The sequence below is a fragment of the Neospora caninum genome, chromosome VI, assembly GCF_000208865.1.
Source record: "Neospora caninum Liverpool complete genome, chromosome VI".
Lineage (NCBI taxonomy): Eukaryota > Apicomplexa > Conoidasida > Eucoccidiorida > Sarcocystidae > Neospora > Neospora caninum.
This window is the reverse complement of record NC_018392.1, coordinates 1,541,992-1,557,283: the sequence shown is the minus strand read 5'-3', so window position 1 is coordinate 1,557,283 and position 15,292 is coordinate 1,541,992. Positions and strand designations below refer to the sequence as shown.

The 15,292-nt window shown below is 56.2% G+C and overlaps 1 protein-coding gene across 1 annotated transcript; it reads left to right on the top strand.

Annotated features, from left to right (window-relative positions):
• Nucleotides 1-2,080: 2,080 nt before the first annotated feature.
• Nucleotides 2,081-14,504, top strand: NCLIV_017300 (putative 3', 5'-cyclic nucleotide phosphodiesterase; the record flags this gene model as incomplete). The annotated part of the gene is made up of 19 exons (XM_003881922.1): nucleotides 2,081-3,038; nucleotides 3,737-4,152; nucleotides 4,438-4,649; nucleotides 4,868-4,960; nucleotides 5,580-5,682; nucleotides 6,390-6,482; nucleotides 6,998-7,083; nucleotides 7,671-7,722; nucleotides 8,052-8,226; nucleotides 8,559-8,752; nucleotides 8,916-8,969; nucleotides 9,303-9,409; nucleotides 9,629-9,739; nucleotides 10,352-10,457; nucleotides 11,020-11,283; nucleotides 12,336-12,472; nucleotides 12,903-13,033; nucleotides 13,559-13,691; nucleotides 13,850-14,504. The coding sequence occupies 19 exons, from the start codon at nucleotides 2,081-2,083 to the stop codon at nucleotides 14,502-14,504; spliced, it is 4,080 nt and encodes a 1,359-aa protein (XP_003881971.1).
• Nucleotides 14,505-15,292: the final 788 nt, after the last annotated feature.

Below are 15,292 nucleotides of genomic sequence, written 5' to 3'. Positions count from 1 at the left end.
CCGTTGTTTACAGCATGGCCCCTGTCTGAGGACTGGAACTCCGTGGTGACACAGGAACAGACTCTTTCTTTCGCAGTTAAAGCTTTGGCATGGCGACTGCGCGTTCGTGTGTGGGGTGCTGAGGAGCTGTGCCTCGGACGCCATTGCACTTGCGTGAGGCCCGGGCTAGAGCGATCTCTCGCGCAGAGAATGGAACCCAATTCCCGACAGGGAGATCCTTTTCTGGCCTCTCTCTGCAAGTGGAAACCATTTGTGGAGTCGTAGACTTTAAGGGCAGAAGTTTAAAATGGACGTGAGGCCCGCTGCCTATCCCAATATTGTGGAGGGAAACCGCCCAGAGGCTACAGCACAGCTGCTCAGAGCAGGCAGCGGATTCGGTTTCAGCAGCTGGGACGGAGGCCGATCGAAAGGAGGTGGGGTTCCATCTGGGTCATCGTTCCCCCGGCTTCCTACCAAGCGTGACTCCTGGCGATCTTTATGCAGCGCGTGCTTGTCTCTTTCCTTTTAGATTTTGTATCTTATTCTATTAGTGAGGACGAGAGGCACAGGCTCGCCTGACCGTCTTCCACGTCTTTTGTGGCTGTCTTTCCCCAGCGATTCGTTCCCTCCTTCCCCCTTCCACTCGTTCTTAGCGTGATCGAGAGGAGCGCTGAGACGACTAGCGGACGGACCTACCCCAGAGACCCGAAGCCCCGACGACCCTCTTAGGTAAAACAGTGTTTGCAGGAGCCTTTCTCTTTCGATTTTCTTTCGTGGAACACGATTTCAAACGCCGTTTTCTTCTGCCGTCTCCAAAACCGAAAGACCAGGTTTATTGTCCCTTGTCTAGGTGGCCGCGTTTGTCTGTCTAGCGACATCATCGTCCCCTGTACGCCCGTTTTTTTCCGTCGTTTTAGCCATTTCGTCTATCTTCATTCCGAGGCGTTAGATTGTGCCTCTCTAGGCGACACCGCGTCCGGCCTTCTGCCGCATCTCTCCAGAGCTCGCTTGCCGGTTCGCTGCACATCTCTATACCGAAGCGCCCCCGTCTGCGCGGCAGTCTGCTTTCACAATCTGTTTGTTTGTCGGCCCTGTAACTGACATAGATTTTTTAAATCAGGTATAGTTTTGCTCATTGTGCAATTTGCCACGGTGGCTCCGAGTCCCTCCTGGCGACAGAGCTGGAATCGAGCGTGGAAATCGCAGGTCCAGTCTCTTCCCGTCACAGCGCTCCGAATGCCCGGCGCTTCGCTTATGTTGGCTTATTTTTCGCCGACCTCTGCCTTTGTTTCCCGAAAAAGCACGCTTACACTGCTTTTCACGGACACGTCGTTGTTAGGCCGGCTGGCCAAATGAATGCGATTTCCGTTGTGATCGGCTTGGATTCCAGCTTGAGTTGGAGTCTCGGGCAGCGTGGAGTCCCGTCTTCTATGCCGTTCAGACCCTCTCCGCCCTTTCCCGGTGCACATTCCCGTTCCACGTTGTGTTGACGGACATTTGGATGCCGTTGTCGGAGGTGTACATACACCGGGCCATCGGGGCGGCTGTAGTCGGTTCCCCTGTTTGGTCCGGTCGTGGGTTTCCAGTTCCGTTTCCTAAGCCAACGCACGAAAGCGCCGAAGCTACAGTTGTCTTGCGTTTGTCCCATAGCGGTTGTGTCTTGGAGAAGGTATGCCTCGTCAGTTTCTCCGTTTGTCCGCCGTTCCCGTAACGGCAAGCTCCACACCGCTGTCCGAAACGTCTTCTTTGCGCAAGGACGGTTCTCAGTTTTTTGAGCTGCCCAACAGTTTTGCGTAGATCCACGCAGAGTCTTCTGCCGCGCCTCACCGTCCACGATGCCGCTCTTCACATCGCCCGCTCCCGTACCCGCTTTTCTGTGTAGCGTTCGCCCGTGACTCGCGTCAGCAGCCGAGCTACCCACGTGCCACGCCGCCGTTCTCTGGCCGGCACACACCTGCACGCCGACCTCGGTGTTTCGCCTCGCCGTTCGTCTTGCCTTCTCTCCGTTTTCTTTGTCCCTTCTTTTCCGCTCACTCCCACTCTCCCCCGCTCTCCGCCCCGCGGCTCGCCTCGGCGTCTCAGCTCACGCGCCCACCGCGAAATGGGACGCCTCAAGTCCGCCGCCACGCGGGTCGCGGCGCGCGCGGGAAAGCGAGCAGACGGCGACGGATCTCCAGAGGAACTCAATGGCGCGGGAGACGGGCAAGCAGGAGTTGACGCAGGGGCAGGAACCCTGGCGAGTCGATTCGTCCTTGCCGGCCTTCCGGACTCTCACCCGGACGTCCCCGGAGCGCGTTCGGACGCAGAAACCTACGGCCAGAACCGGAGCGTGGAGCGTCCCGACTTCCTGGCCTCGACCAAGTTCCGCGGCCGCTCGGCGCGGCTCTCGCTCAAGTCGAGCGTATTGGGCGACGACTGCCCGACGCAGCTGCGCACTGCCGGCGTGTCTGGAGACCCGGGAAAAGGCGAGGAGACCGAGAGTGCGGCGGGAGGCAGCCTCGCCGCGGTGGCGAGGCTGTGCACGTCTCCCCGCGTGCTGCGGGGCCTCGAGTCCGGCCTCTCGCTGTTGGCAGTTGCGGCTTCACCGCAGGCTGCAGGACCGGAGAAGTCGCGCCGAAACCTAAGCAACAAGCTGAGCTTTGAAACGGTCCGACTTGACTCCCGCGGAGGAACAGTCATGGGCACGGCGTCTCGGGCCGGCGGAAGCGTCGTGAACGGCGACGGCGGTCTGCGGATCCAGTCCTTTGGCGTGGAAGACGAACCCGACAGATTGATGTCGATAAAGATCCGCGGAGTCGCCGACAGCAACTTCGCAGCAGAGCGAAGCGGCAGCGCGAAACGCGGCGTCCCTGTCCGAGTGGAAGGCTCTCTGGTCGACGGAGGCGCCGAGCTCGGGCGCCGCGCAACCAACGAGGGTCTCGACTTGGCCGAGAAAAACAAGGAGCGAAACGCCACGCTGGAAGTGGATGACACTCCCTGGCACCACCGCGGCACAGGCAGACTCGAGGCGCTCTACCTCAAATGGTCCAAACACTCTGTCTACAAATTCTTCTCGGAAGGTAAACGCGAGGAAAAGACGGGCCGACCCAAAAAAGCCTCAGGGGGGATGCGAAATGTTGGCGAGAGAAAGAGAGCTGCATACGCTCGTTTTTCGGAGACAAAGCCAGAGACAGGCACGCCGAGGTCTGCTGGCCCCGATACAACAGAGGGGAGAGAAAGGGTGGAGAGAGCACAGGCGGAGAGTCAGGGGAAGCCACGAAAGAAAAACGCGCAGAAAAGATCCCGCGCGTGAGAAGAAATGCTCGGTCTCCTCGGGACCGCTCTGAACCGATCTCGAGAAGATCTCAACCTAGAATGCAGCACAAGTCGGACAGAGATAAAAAGGGCTCCTCTGCACTCCTGTCTTCCACTCTAAAACGGAAAGACACTCCAGTGACCCCTCGTAGGGCGATGCACGCGATTTCGATCGCGCTCCCTCTAGTTTCCACTGACTCGTAGTCCAGATATTTGATGTCCTTCTCGAAGAACTCACGATAGGACCGTGTGTGTGTGTGTGTGATGTTCTTGTGTTTCTTTGCCTTGTGCCTCTCTTTTTGCTTCTCCTCCGCGTCTTCCCTCGGCCACCCTCTCTCTGGGCGATTCCCCCCCTCCCCCACTTCGCTCTACCTCGTGCTTCCTCTCTTCTCTTCGCATTCCGTCGTCTGTCCCTGCGTGCGTCGCTGACGCTTTCGCCTTTTCGTTGAACGGCCCTTTCCAGAGGACCGGAAATATTTCGACATGGCTGTCACGGGGATCCCTTGCTACTTTTCGTCGAAGAACCTGGAGCGGTCCTACGCGCTCTACCGCTGTCCGGCGCTGTCTGGGTATTTGCTTCTCTTCCACGCTGCGTGGATCTTCTGCACCTTTCTGATTTACTGCCTGTGCGTGCTGACGCGGCCCGGCGTGGCGAGCAGCCGCCGCATGGTCGTGCCGTTTGTCGTCTCCTGGGTGATTTCCGCCATCAGCATCTTCGTCGTGTTCCTCTGGAGGCGCACGGGAGGCACCTCCGTCGAGCGCTTCAACCGCAAAGAGAAGGCGCTCCGCAAAGCTGAAGAAGGCGCCATCCCGATGTACGAGGCGTACCACTGGCGACCTTGCTTCACGGAAGACTTTGGAACCGCATCCATTGGAATGGTGAGGCACCGGAAGATCCGCGGAGGAAAGGAAAACCGCAAGAAGCGTGGCAGAAACCGAGAAGAGAGTACTCTTTTAGGATGCGTCGCATTCTACCTTCTCGGGATCTCGACAAAAGAGCGACTCCATCTTCCTGCAAGCTCCAACACCCCACACCGACCAGCGGGCGACGCGCTCCTGTTAAATAGGAAACCTCCCACGTGCATGTGCCCGACGGGCGCGCTCGCGTGCGCCGCCGCTGAAGTTTCGCCTGGTGATTTTCGTTTGGTCTCTGTTTCTCGACAGACGACGATCTTCCCTATCGCCCTTGGGGCGGTAGTCGCCGTGTGGATTGGCTTCAATCCGTACATCATCCACGACTACGGCGAGTCGACTTCCCGCCTCGCGCCGCCGCTCCTCGACACTTCCTTCGGTCTCGCGGGCTTTGTCGCGTCTCAGGGATACCTCGCCTTCGCGGTTCTGTTCATCACGGCAACGATTTTTTCCTCGGGAATCAGGTGAGTCCGACACCCCCCCCCTGCAACAACTACAGAGAAGCCGAGACACGAAAGACACACATGACAGAGCGCGAGCGCCAAGGCAGCAGAAGAGGCGCGCGAAGGCGATCTACGGGGCAATGTGGAGAGGAGAAAAACCATGCAAGAAGAACGGAGAGAGAAGAGGAGCGGAGAGAGAGGAAGACTGGATCGGGTACCGCGTTGTGTTCTCTCCTCAGGCTTCGCAAGATCCTCTACGTGGCGATAGGCGTCATGGTGGCCATCACTGCCGCTCTGGTCGCCTTCGCCTTTGCTTTTAAAGATCACTCCCTGTGAGTCCTGCCGTCGTTTTTTTCTCGCCCCTCTTATCCAGCGCAGTCCTCGCTCACGTGGCGCCTGGCTCAGACGCCGAATATCTTTCTGTTTTTACAAGTGCTGGCATCTATATTTGCTACTCTGCGTGTGGGGATCTATTTTTGTGCACCACAGTGTTGCGCGTCACTCCCTTCTCTCTGTGCGTCTCCCGCTCTATCTCATCGCTCCGTTCACGCTGTCAACTCGGCGTGGCACTCTTGCGAGCGGAGATGGAAATAGATAACTCTATATCCGTTGACTCCGCTTGTTTCCATTTGAAGCGGTATCTCTTTCTAGAGGCGAGAGTCTGTTCGCGGATACTGTGTGGGCGTTTCCAGCCTCCTACATAGGCCGACCTGAAGCATTCATTACCGAAGCAAATATACGTATATAGAGACAGAGTTCGTCGTTAGACGGGTGGGGGGGACCTTAGAGGAGAGGGCAATGCATGCAAAACCGTCTAGGCGGGGAGCTTGGGGACAGCACGGTGCTCCCTGCTCGAGCGCTGCCCTCGGGACTTTTTTAGGACTTCCGGTCTCCTTAGTCATAATCCCGGATATATATGCGTATCCGTCACGGTGTTTTTCCTCTTTTCAGGTACCTCGCTTCTGTCTTCTACACGTACAGCGTTATTCCGGTGGCTCTGTACCACGCTATGAAAGGGGAGCGTCTACGTCGTTTTCTCTTCTTCCAGCGCGAGGTGAGGCGTCCGTTTTCGGCGATTCTCTGCGCATGCATCAGCCTATGTCTACATTTGTTTATGGGCAATTGCGTTCCTCGTGATCCCTCATCTCGCTATCGCGTAATCTCCGCGTCTGAGATTTTTCTGCGTGTGTCTTCTCTCCTGTCTCGAGTCTCCTGCATGCACAGTACCCACAGCGTCTTAGCGGCCGTCCAAAGCCTGGCCCTGCTGAGAACCCTGTTTTGTCGCAGTACGCACATATATGGATACACTTTGCCTCAATGCGTAGTAATTATGTGAACGTTCGTACAGATATGCATATGTACGTATATATATACATATATATGCTTTTTTCTGTATGAGAGTCGGCCCGGTATGTTTTCAGCGGTCTCCGCCAGTCGTCGGATACACCGAATCGCGGGGAAGGGAGAACTACGTCCCAGGTCGTTTTTCTACACCGTTGTTCGCTGGCGTTTGCGAATCTCGTGGCAAGCGAAAGGCGCAGCGTTCTGTCTCCTGCCGGTTTTCCGAGCTGCCTCGCCCCCCTGTCGACTCCGGAGCGCCTCTTTTGTCGCTTTTGTCGTCCGCTCCTGAGATATACCGGTCGTTTACCCGTTCGACTTTCACGTCCTCATGGCATTTGCCCTCATCCCTTCCTTACGCTACGCCCCATCTTTGTCTTGCCTTCGTTCCCCTCTCTGTTTTGCTCTCGTGGCGCTTCCCAGCGTGCACGGTATGGACAAGACATCGGCGCGGAGGCCACTGGCGCGTCTGGTTCGGCGACTCTCGTGGAAGAACTGATTTTGTTGATTAACGAGGTGAGACTTCTCGTTGGCCGTCTCCCCTGGGTTTTCGTACTCTTTGCTGCTTTCTGGCCGCGGGGCGGCAGTTCTGTGTCGAGACTTTCCTCGTCCCCCCCCCCCCCCCCCCTTCCGAGGTCAGCTCTCCGTTTTCCCGTTTCGTGGGATGCGTACTGCCGAGTTGCCGTTCTCCGCTCTCGTCGCGCCTGGCGAGTTGTGTCACGATTTTTGTTTTTTCCCAGCGTGAGTCGCGGGTGTTTTGCCGCCGGCGTACCGGTGACGTGACGTGGGTCTAACCACTTTATTGAAATGTCACTCCGAGAAAAAGGCGGCGCACACTCGCGGCGTCTCCCCGAAAGTCCACACTTCGCGTTTGCTCCTGCCTCGCACCTTGAGAGCATGCTCGATCTCTCCCTTCGCTTTCAAGACCAAGACAGAATCTGTCTCCGACAAAGAGAGGTCCACGTTTCGAGTCTGGCGCGCGTTCTCGACCGTCCTCAGGCTCTGCGGCTCTCGTTCCTTTTTTTTCTCAGGCAGGACTCAAGATTCGGCGGGCTCGGAAGAAAATGAAGTACAAGAAATGCACCGATCTCATCGAGTCCGAGGGAATGCTCATCAGGTTCGCTCCATCCCTTCTCTGTTCTCACCCGCACGCGCAATCTGTGTGCGCCTCGAGCCTGAAGAGGCGCCCACCACTTTAAAGACAGCTAAGCGTGTTGGATTTCAGTATCCTACTGCATTAAGGTTATACTTCATCTTTTTTGTGTTCTAGGCGTGAAACCGTAAACGCGCGCGGCAAACGTACGTAGCTGCTCTTTTTTCTTTTCCGGCGGGCTTCGTGCACTTTGCTCTCGTTCATCCATCCTTCGGCCATTTTGACGCCCTCGCAAGAGACAGAAAAAACCTGATGGGCATGCAGGGACACGGTTCGGAACAGGACTAGAAGCAGAGTTGCATGTGTGCTTGCGCACGGCGATACATACGTCAATACAGCTTCGTACACATACATCAAAGTATCTGTGCAAATATATACATATATATATCTATACATATTTTATGTACATGTGCCTGTGTACATGTGTGTACGTCTGTGGAACTGAGTGCGTCGACTTGATTTTGGAGTGGCGGCGAAGGCTTCCCCATTGGGACTCACTTTGGTGTACCTGCGTGCATCTGTCTTGTTTTGCGGCTCGTCGATCCTCTCAGGTGCTTGATGATTCTGACTGCTGGCGATGATCTCTTTGCGCTCCGCATTGGCGTGAGTTTTTGTGACCGTTCTCAAAAGGTCTCCACACTGGCAAACCGAGGGCCTTTCATTCGCGTTGTTTTTGCAAAAAACGATGAAACGAGACGGGGCGAAACGCGAAGCTCTGCCGGATCTCGACACAATCTGTCGTCACTTTGCTCTCCTCTGCTTCGAGAACCCACGAACCCATCTGGAGTCGTTTTTGGACCCAGTTGTCGTCAATTTCGTTCTCTCCCTCTTTCTTCCTGGCGCTCCTCCTCTATTGTCTCCCTCTGCCTCTTTGGTGCGTTTCGACCGTCCGTTCCCGCGCGAATCCTGTGTGATTTGCCTCTTTTTTACAGGAAGGGGACGGCGACGCAGGCATCCGCGAGAACTTGATGGACATCATCGGCGCTCGCTCACGCGGAGAGGGCACGACATCTCGGGGGATTGTCAGCACTGGTCAACTGACTCTCTCCGCCTCGGCAGCTTCCGACGACGATGACGACCTTATGACAGATTTCACAAAATCCTCTGGTAAGACAGTGGAACGGAGACGCCTTCCTTGACCTCTCGTGCCCCCACTCTTGTTCTCTGCTTTGCTCTTGCACTCTTGGTTCTTCTCTCGTCGTCTGCATCTTGTCCTCGCTCTCTCTGCTACGCCTTCGCGTCGGTTTGCCCTCGTTCCCGGGCTTGGCCATCGGACTCGAACGCGCCCCGGCGGACCCGTTCAACGCGTGCTCGTGTAGCTGCTGGAGCCAGGCGCTCCGACACCACTCTTTTTCTACCGCGTTTGACGTCGTTTCCTAACCGCGGATGCATCCTGGCGCCGAGTCTCCGCGTCTGTTTTTTGTCTCCGCATGCGCCAGACTTGGGCGCCCAGGAAATGACGAGCTTCCACGTGAAGTGCCCGGAGGACTTGTGGGCCATTGTCGACATTCGCGATCCGCAATCAGATCTCGCCTACAGCGCCGACAACCGCGATGGAACCAAGAGAAAAGGGGTCCAAGACGCAGGAAACATCTTTTTTTCCCATTTCCCGCAGTTCCCTGCTGCTCGCCTGGTGAGCGAGAGGAGATGTGTCGTCTTTGGACAGAGCGAGGCGACAGCGCTTGCGTGGCTCGGGTGGCGTGGCTAGGATCTCGCGTCCGGGACGTTCGTTTCGGTGGTTTCGAGGGGGTTTGCATGCGTGAGTGCGCGAGTTTGTTGGCGCCTGTCCTTTGCAGCACGTCATGCTTTCGCGGAAAGTTAGCATCGAGTGGAACTTGAGCATGATCGACGTAAGTGACTCTGGTCTTTCGGACAAGGAAGACGCCGCGCTGGAAACGAAGCGTGACAGCACGAGGCGACGCGGGACACGCGGGCGACGCTGCCGTTTGTGCCCACCTTTTCAAAGACCTGTCAAAACCACAAACGGAGAAAAACGAACAAGGAAAACGCTCGAGAAGATATGGACACACAACCCATGGGCCACACACACACACACACACATTCGTCCGCAACTCGAAACGTGCATGTTCATAGTCTGTGCACACCTGAAGTATATACGATTTGCATGCCACGGCGCATGCGTGGAGATGTGGAGAGCTGCCGATTCTTCCCGTTCCGTGCAGGTGGACCAGCAGTGCAAGGGCTGGTGTCTCTACTGCGTGGGAAGTGATCTGATTTTCTGCAAAGTTCAAGGCTTCGAATGTGAGAAGCGCGTCGTCCAGAACTTCATGTGAGTCGCGCCGAAAAACCTTTGCGCGTTTAGAGGACCACATAGCTCGCGACACGCCGCCGTGGTGTGGTCCCGCTTTCTTGTTGCCGTGTGTTCTCGCTCCGGAGCGCAGCGACTCGTGACTCGTCCCACTCCCCCAGCTGTGCCGAGTGCGCGCGCCTGTGCCGAGCCGAGTGTGTGCATCTGTGCCGAGTGTGTGCGTCTGTGCCTCGCTCGCAGGAAAGTTGCGCAAATGTGCTACCAGCCGACTATCTATCACAATCACCTCCACGGAGCGCAGGTCGCCCACAACACAGTCTGGCTCGCCAGGAAGTTGGAGCTGGCCAGCAGGTGAGAAAAGGGATCCGAGCGTCTGCGCGAGACATGCAGAGAGCACTTGCAGCCTCTCGGAGAGGTCGAGACGCCCGGGCCCCCGTCAAGTGCCGCTTCTGCATGCGCATATATATATGTATATATATACATGTATATATATATATATATATATATATGTATTTTATATGCGTGCGTGGAGGCGTGGAATTGGTGTGCAAACAGCATGCCAGTATATGTCTATCCGCATCAGCACTCGCGCACGTAAACGTCTCTGTGCATCTCGATGTGGATGCATCTTCTCCCGCTCGACCTCCTTCCTATTTATTATGAGTATTTGCATTTATCGTGGCTGCGTGCTCTCTGGAGCTCTTGCGGGGTGTTACGACTTTGTGTGGTTCGTGTTTGCGGGAAAGTAGACGCGCGCCCGTCGTTGCCGCGGCTCGCCGCGTGTGCCTGGCAGAGCATGCAGTTTGACGGTGTTAAAAGCCTGAGGCTCCTGATTGAATGTCTGAGGTCGAATTCGGGCGCGGGGGACGCGTGAGAAGACCCGACGCCTGTTCCCAGAGGTCGCCTGTGCCGACGCGCGCATCCACGGCGGCTCGCTTCTCTGTATTTCTGCGCCGGTTTCAGCCTCACGGCGCCGGACCTCGTCGCTCTGATCGTCGCTGCTCTCTGCCATGACATTGGTCACCAAGGCAAGAATAACGCGTTCTACATCGCAAGTCGGTCTCCCCTGGTAAGTTGTGGATATCGCTGTCGATCGTGCAAGCGCGAGAAAACCGTGCATCTGACGGGAGAGATCGACCGAATTCTAGATATTCATATACCTATTTTTATGTATGTATACTCAAATACGTATACATGCATATGTGCATATGGGGATATTTGTATAAAGGGGTAGTAGTGTGGGTACGTGGGGCTTACCTTGTCGATGTTTCTCGCCACGGCGATGTTCTCGTGGATCACCCTCCAAAAACACAGACGGAGCGGGGACACACAGAACTGTCTCTGTCTGTCCATGGAAGCCTTGCGACGGTGCCTGTTTCGCCACCTGTGTCCACGTCGGTCTTTGGGTCTCGGCGCCTGCATGCGTCGGCCTGCAGGCGTCGGCCTGCATATGTGTGTGTGCATGCGACTAACGTGCATGTGCGCGTCTAGGCTGTCTTTGGCCCTTTGCACATCTGTGAGCGCGCCAGTCTTTCGGGGATTTGCTGGTTTTACGTCCACGTTTGAAAGGATTCTCGCCTCGAAGCAGGCGGACGTGCTCTGAGAGTTGATTCTCCCACGCATTCTTTCAGGGAATCATCTACAACGACATTTCGGTCCTCGAAAACTTCCATGCCAGCCTCACTTTCAAGATCCTCGCCAGGCAAGTCGCTGCTCGTGTTCTCCCGCCTAAGCAGATGCGCCCAGTCGGATACCGGCTTATATTCGGATATCCGCGCTCACTGGAGCCGGAGGTGACGCGTTTGAGCATATGGAGTTGCCGCATCAACGCAGGCGGAGCCAGCAGCGACACACTACTCCACCTGCGCGGGAATTGCCTCTGGGATGTTCCCAATGTGTGTGCACGCCTGCTCGCCAGCAGACGGATACGCACTCTTCCCAACTATGCGGCCTACATACTCATCTGTACCTATCTCTCTCTCTCTATATATATATGTCGATGTCGGTCGATGTGTACATAAACAGATGTGCGAGGAGTTGCATACACAGTTACGCATATATACAAATCTGCAGGTGTGCAGCACGCAGTTACATATATTTATGCGTTTCACGCATTGAATTGATGATGGCGCAAGTGCAATTGCCTGCGTGACCATCTGCATGCGGCCTTATATATTGAGAACTTTCTTCAAGGGGAGTTTTTTTGTGCGAGGGCCCGCGGCGTGCACCTGCACTTCGTCTCCTCTCCGGTGTTTTTTTTCTGCTCTTCAGGCCGGAGTGTAATCTGTTCATGCATCTCTCACCGGAAGTGAGTGCCAAGGAAACGAAGAATCTGTGTTCTTTTCCCTTCTAAAGAGAATACGCCATCACACAGGAGACGCACACCCTATAGAACCGCGTATTCTTGCATATTCATAGATGCGTGCATGCAGCTGCATGCGCTCTTTGAGGGAGGCGAACGATCTTGTGATTGTCTTCGACGACGCTGTCGATTCAAAGCCGTTCGGTTTCTGTGGTCGGCAGCTTTAAACCGCCCGGCGTGCGAGGCTCGTGTGTCTCTCGATCGATCTGCCTACCTCTGTCTATCCCTAAGTATGTAGATTTGCGTGTAAATGGACGTTTGAGCGCAGGGTGTACTACGTAGATGTGCCTGTATATATGCTGCTTGTATTTTTATGACTCGTCCCGACTTGCTCCGTCGGTGGTCTTTCCGGTTTTGCACTTCACCCTTTCTCAGAACTGATATCTTAGAAGCCGGCGACAGGCAGGTGTGTACAGCTCGACAGTTTCTTTTGAATTCAACAAGTCGAAGATCTCCACATTTTCTCGAGCACACTCTCGCGCCCTCCCCCTTTCCCGTCTGGGCTCTCGACTCTCTGCGCGCGGTGTCTGTGTCACGTTTTGTGTTGCTCCTGTCTGTTCTCTGGCGTGGAATTGTGTTTTCCAGGAATTTCAGATTGTCCGAAACCGCATGATCGATCTCATTCTCGCGACCGACATGAAGATGCACTTCGAGACGCTCTCCAAGTTCCGTCTTCGTCGGAATTCGCCGGAGTTCTGCCGAACGAACGACGACGACGTGTCGTAAGGAACTGCTGTCCCCGTTGTAAAGCGTTGCCTAGAGTCCAAAACAAAACTAAAAACGATATGTATGTACAGCAGGAAAAACGGTTGCACTATTTGTTACAAGTTCCTTCAAACCTTTTGACAAGACCCGGACGCCTCGCCTACCTCATTTCCATTTCCCACGTTTCCGGGGGTAGATGGGGCCCTCGGCATCTGCATGAGGCGTGAGGGGGGAAGAAACGAGAGCGAGAAACGAAGGAGACACTGAGAGAAGAGGCCGTGGAAAGGATTTTGCTCCGAGTAGTTTCTCGCGGTATCCCCCCCCCCCTCTGCTCGGCTCTCAACCGGCTGGGTGACAAGGAACTTTGGCGGAAGACACGTCGTGGGGAGGCGCCTGCTTTTCGCGTCTTTCCACGAACTTCCTTGTCGAGCTTTTTCTCCTCTTCAGGATGCTGCTGCGAATGTGCATCAAAGGCGGCGATGTCAGCCACGGCCTGCTCTCGTGGGAGAGCCATGTCAGCTGGTCGTACCGCGCAGCCTCCGAGTTCTACGAACAGGGCGACATCGAACTCGCGCAAGGTTCGTCTTCTCGAGGGATGTTTCACTTTGTCCCCTTCGCTGCTCTGTGCACACAAAGAGGGCAGAGCTCGCGGGATGCGAGTTCTGTGCGTGACGGCGACTGCACATATGTAGGAACTTTTCCTCCCAGGGAACGCGGCCACGTGGGGTACCTTTCTCCATCCGATACACACAGATACGGATATGCATATTTCTGGATGCATATAGGTATGTATGATGCATAGGTGTTTATATGTGTCTGTCTTTCTCTGTCTTCCTTTCTTAGATTTCAGTATCCACCTGTGTGTCCCTCAAGATACAGAGACCCACCGACGTGCCTGTGTCCAGGGAGAACGCGCGTTTACTCCGTATGTGCACTACTCTCTGTACATCGGGAAGGAACCTACATGCAAAAAACAATAATATATCTAAATGCTTGTTTGCAATCTAGGTAAAGCCATGACGTGGTGGGGTGTGAAGGTTTTGCGTTCGGTGCTTTCTTCCTGGATCTGTTCGCTCCGGCTTTCCGCGGTGTTTCGTGGCTAGGCCGCACCATCACGCCAATGTTTGACCGGAGGAAACACGCCGACTTTCCCAAGGGCCAAGAAGGTTTTCTTCGCTTCATCATCATTCCTCTCTACGAAGAAATCGCTGCAGTCGACACAACTGACGAGATTCAGTAAGCGATCCGACATCTCGATTCGCGCCCGCTTTCTCTCGCCCCGTTGCTTTCTCGAGAAGCTTGCATGGGCCGCACACTTTTTTCCTGCGGGCTGCGGATTCCTCTGCTTTCGGGAGATGGGCGAGAAAGGCGTTTTTGCGTCTTTTTGCGTGCAGAGGGCGTTGCCTCCAGAACGCGTTCGCAAACAGCGAGCGCTGGCGGCAGCTCCAGAACGCGCCTGAGGAGTTTGAGGCGATCGACGCGAAACACCAGGCGATCATTTGCGTGCTGAAAGACCGGCTCGAGTGGCGCGTGCAGAAGAACATCGCGCCGACCCAGCGCCTGCTGCGCGCAGCCTGCGCAGAGAACCCAGTGCGTGCGGGCCCGGCCGCCTTCTACCCGACGCCCGAGGCGGCCCATGCGCCCGTCGACAAGTTCGCCCCTCGCGCTGTCGCTTCCGAGAAGAAGCGAGACAGCGTCGCGTCGACTGTCTCCCGCGACGCAGCCCGCGAATCCAGTGCAGATTCGCCAGGCGCTGTCGAGCCCAGAGAAGAGCGTCAGGGAGACACATGGCAAGGCGCTTCCAGGGGGGAAGGCGGCGAGGGCCCTCGCGAAGGCGCTACGCCGCTGGACCGGAAGCCGGTCGCCACGCAGGGCGGCGTCGAGTACGCGCCGAAGAGCTCCGAAGACCGCACAAGCCGAGAGGCGGCGCGAGGAGACGAGGCCCCAGATTCCGAAGGCAGAGTGGGCGGTGGGGGCCCAGGGGAGCGAGGGACGCAGCAGAAATCCCCGTTCGACCTGTTGGATGTCGAATCCCGGGTCGCCATCTGATGTCCTTCGGGTCTCTTGACAGTTCACTTTGACGCGTAGATGGACGAGGCCGCTAACAGTGTCGCGCGGCTGCACTCGCGAGGGAAACTTCAAGAAGAGCCAGAAGAACCTCCGTTTCAGACGAGTCAGGTTCAGCGACGCTTCTCGAGTGGACCCGGAGAGCGTGCAAAAACTCCGAAGTAGCGGCGCTCGGGGACTCTCGGACTCCGTCTGCCTGCGTCCAGGGTCCAGGGTGTCGACCGCCTTGTATATAGTGTACACAGTTCAGGGGAGAGCAAACGCGAGAAGGCAGTGTGGCGGGTTTGTCTTCGGATAAGAAGTGCGAACTTCTCCGAGAGGGGGAGAGTGGCTTTAGGGCATTTGCGCGTCCGTCGACAGGACCAGACTGCCTCCCTGTTGCCTCTCTGTCTTGCTTCCTGGCTGTCTTTTCTCCTTTGCGTGGCGCGGGGCTTTTACCCCGTTGTTACAGAATTGTTTTGCCGAGGTCTCCCGATTTGATTTCCTGGGGCTTCCGGGCAGAGGAGACATTTTGGTGTTAACCAGACGAGCGAGGGCTGGAGCCAGAGGCGAGGAAGTCGCCCTTCGCGGGGCCGAGCGCCGTTCGATTTGGAGCACTTTTTTCCGGGATCGGCGACTGCTACCGCGCCCTTGTATTTGCGCTTCGCCAAAGTTTTTCGAATCTCCACCCGAACCCCGCTGCTGCTCCAGCTTTGTTCGATTTGCGCGTCGAGTTCGTTTCCACTTTTCCCAGTGTCCCCGTCCCTGTGCGGTCGCTAGCCCTCTCTTTC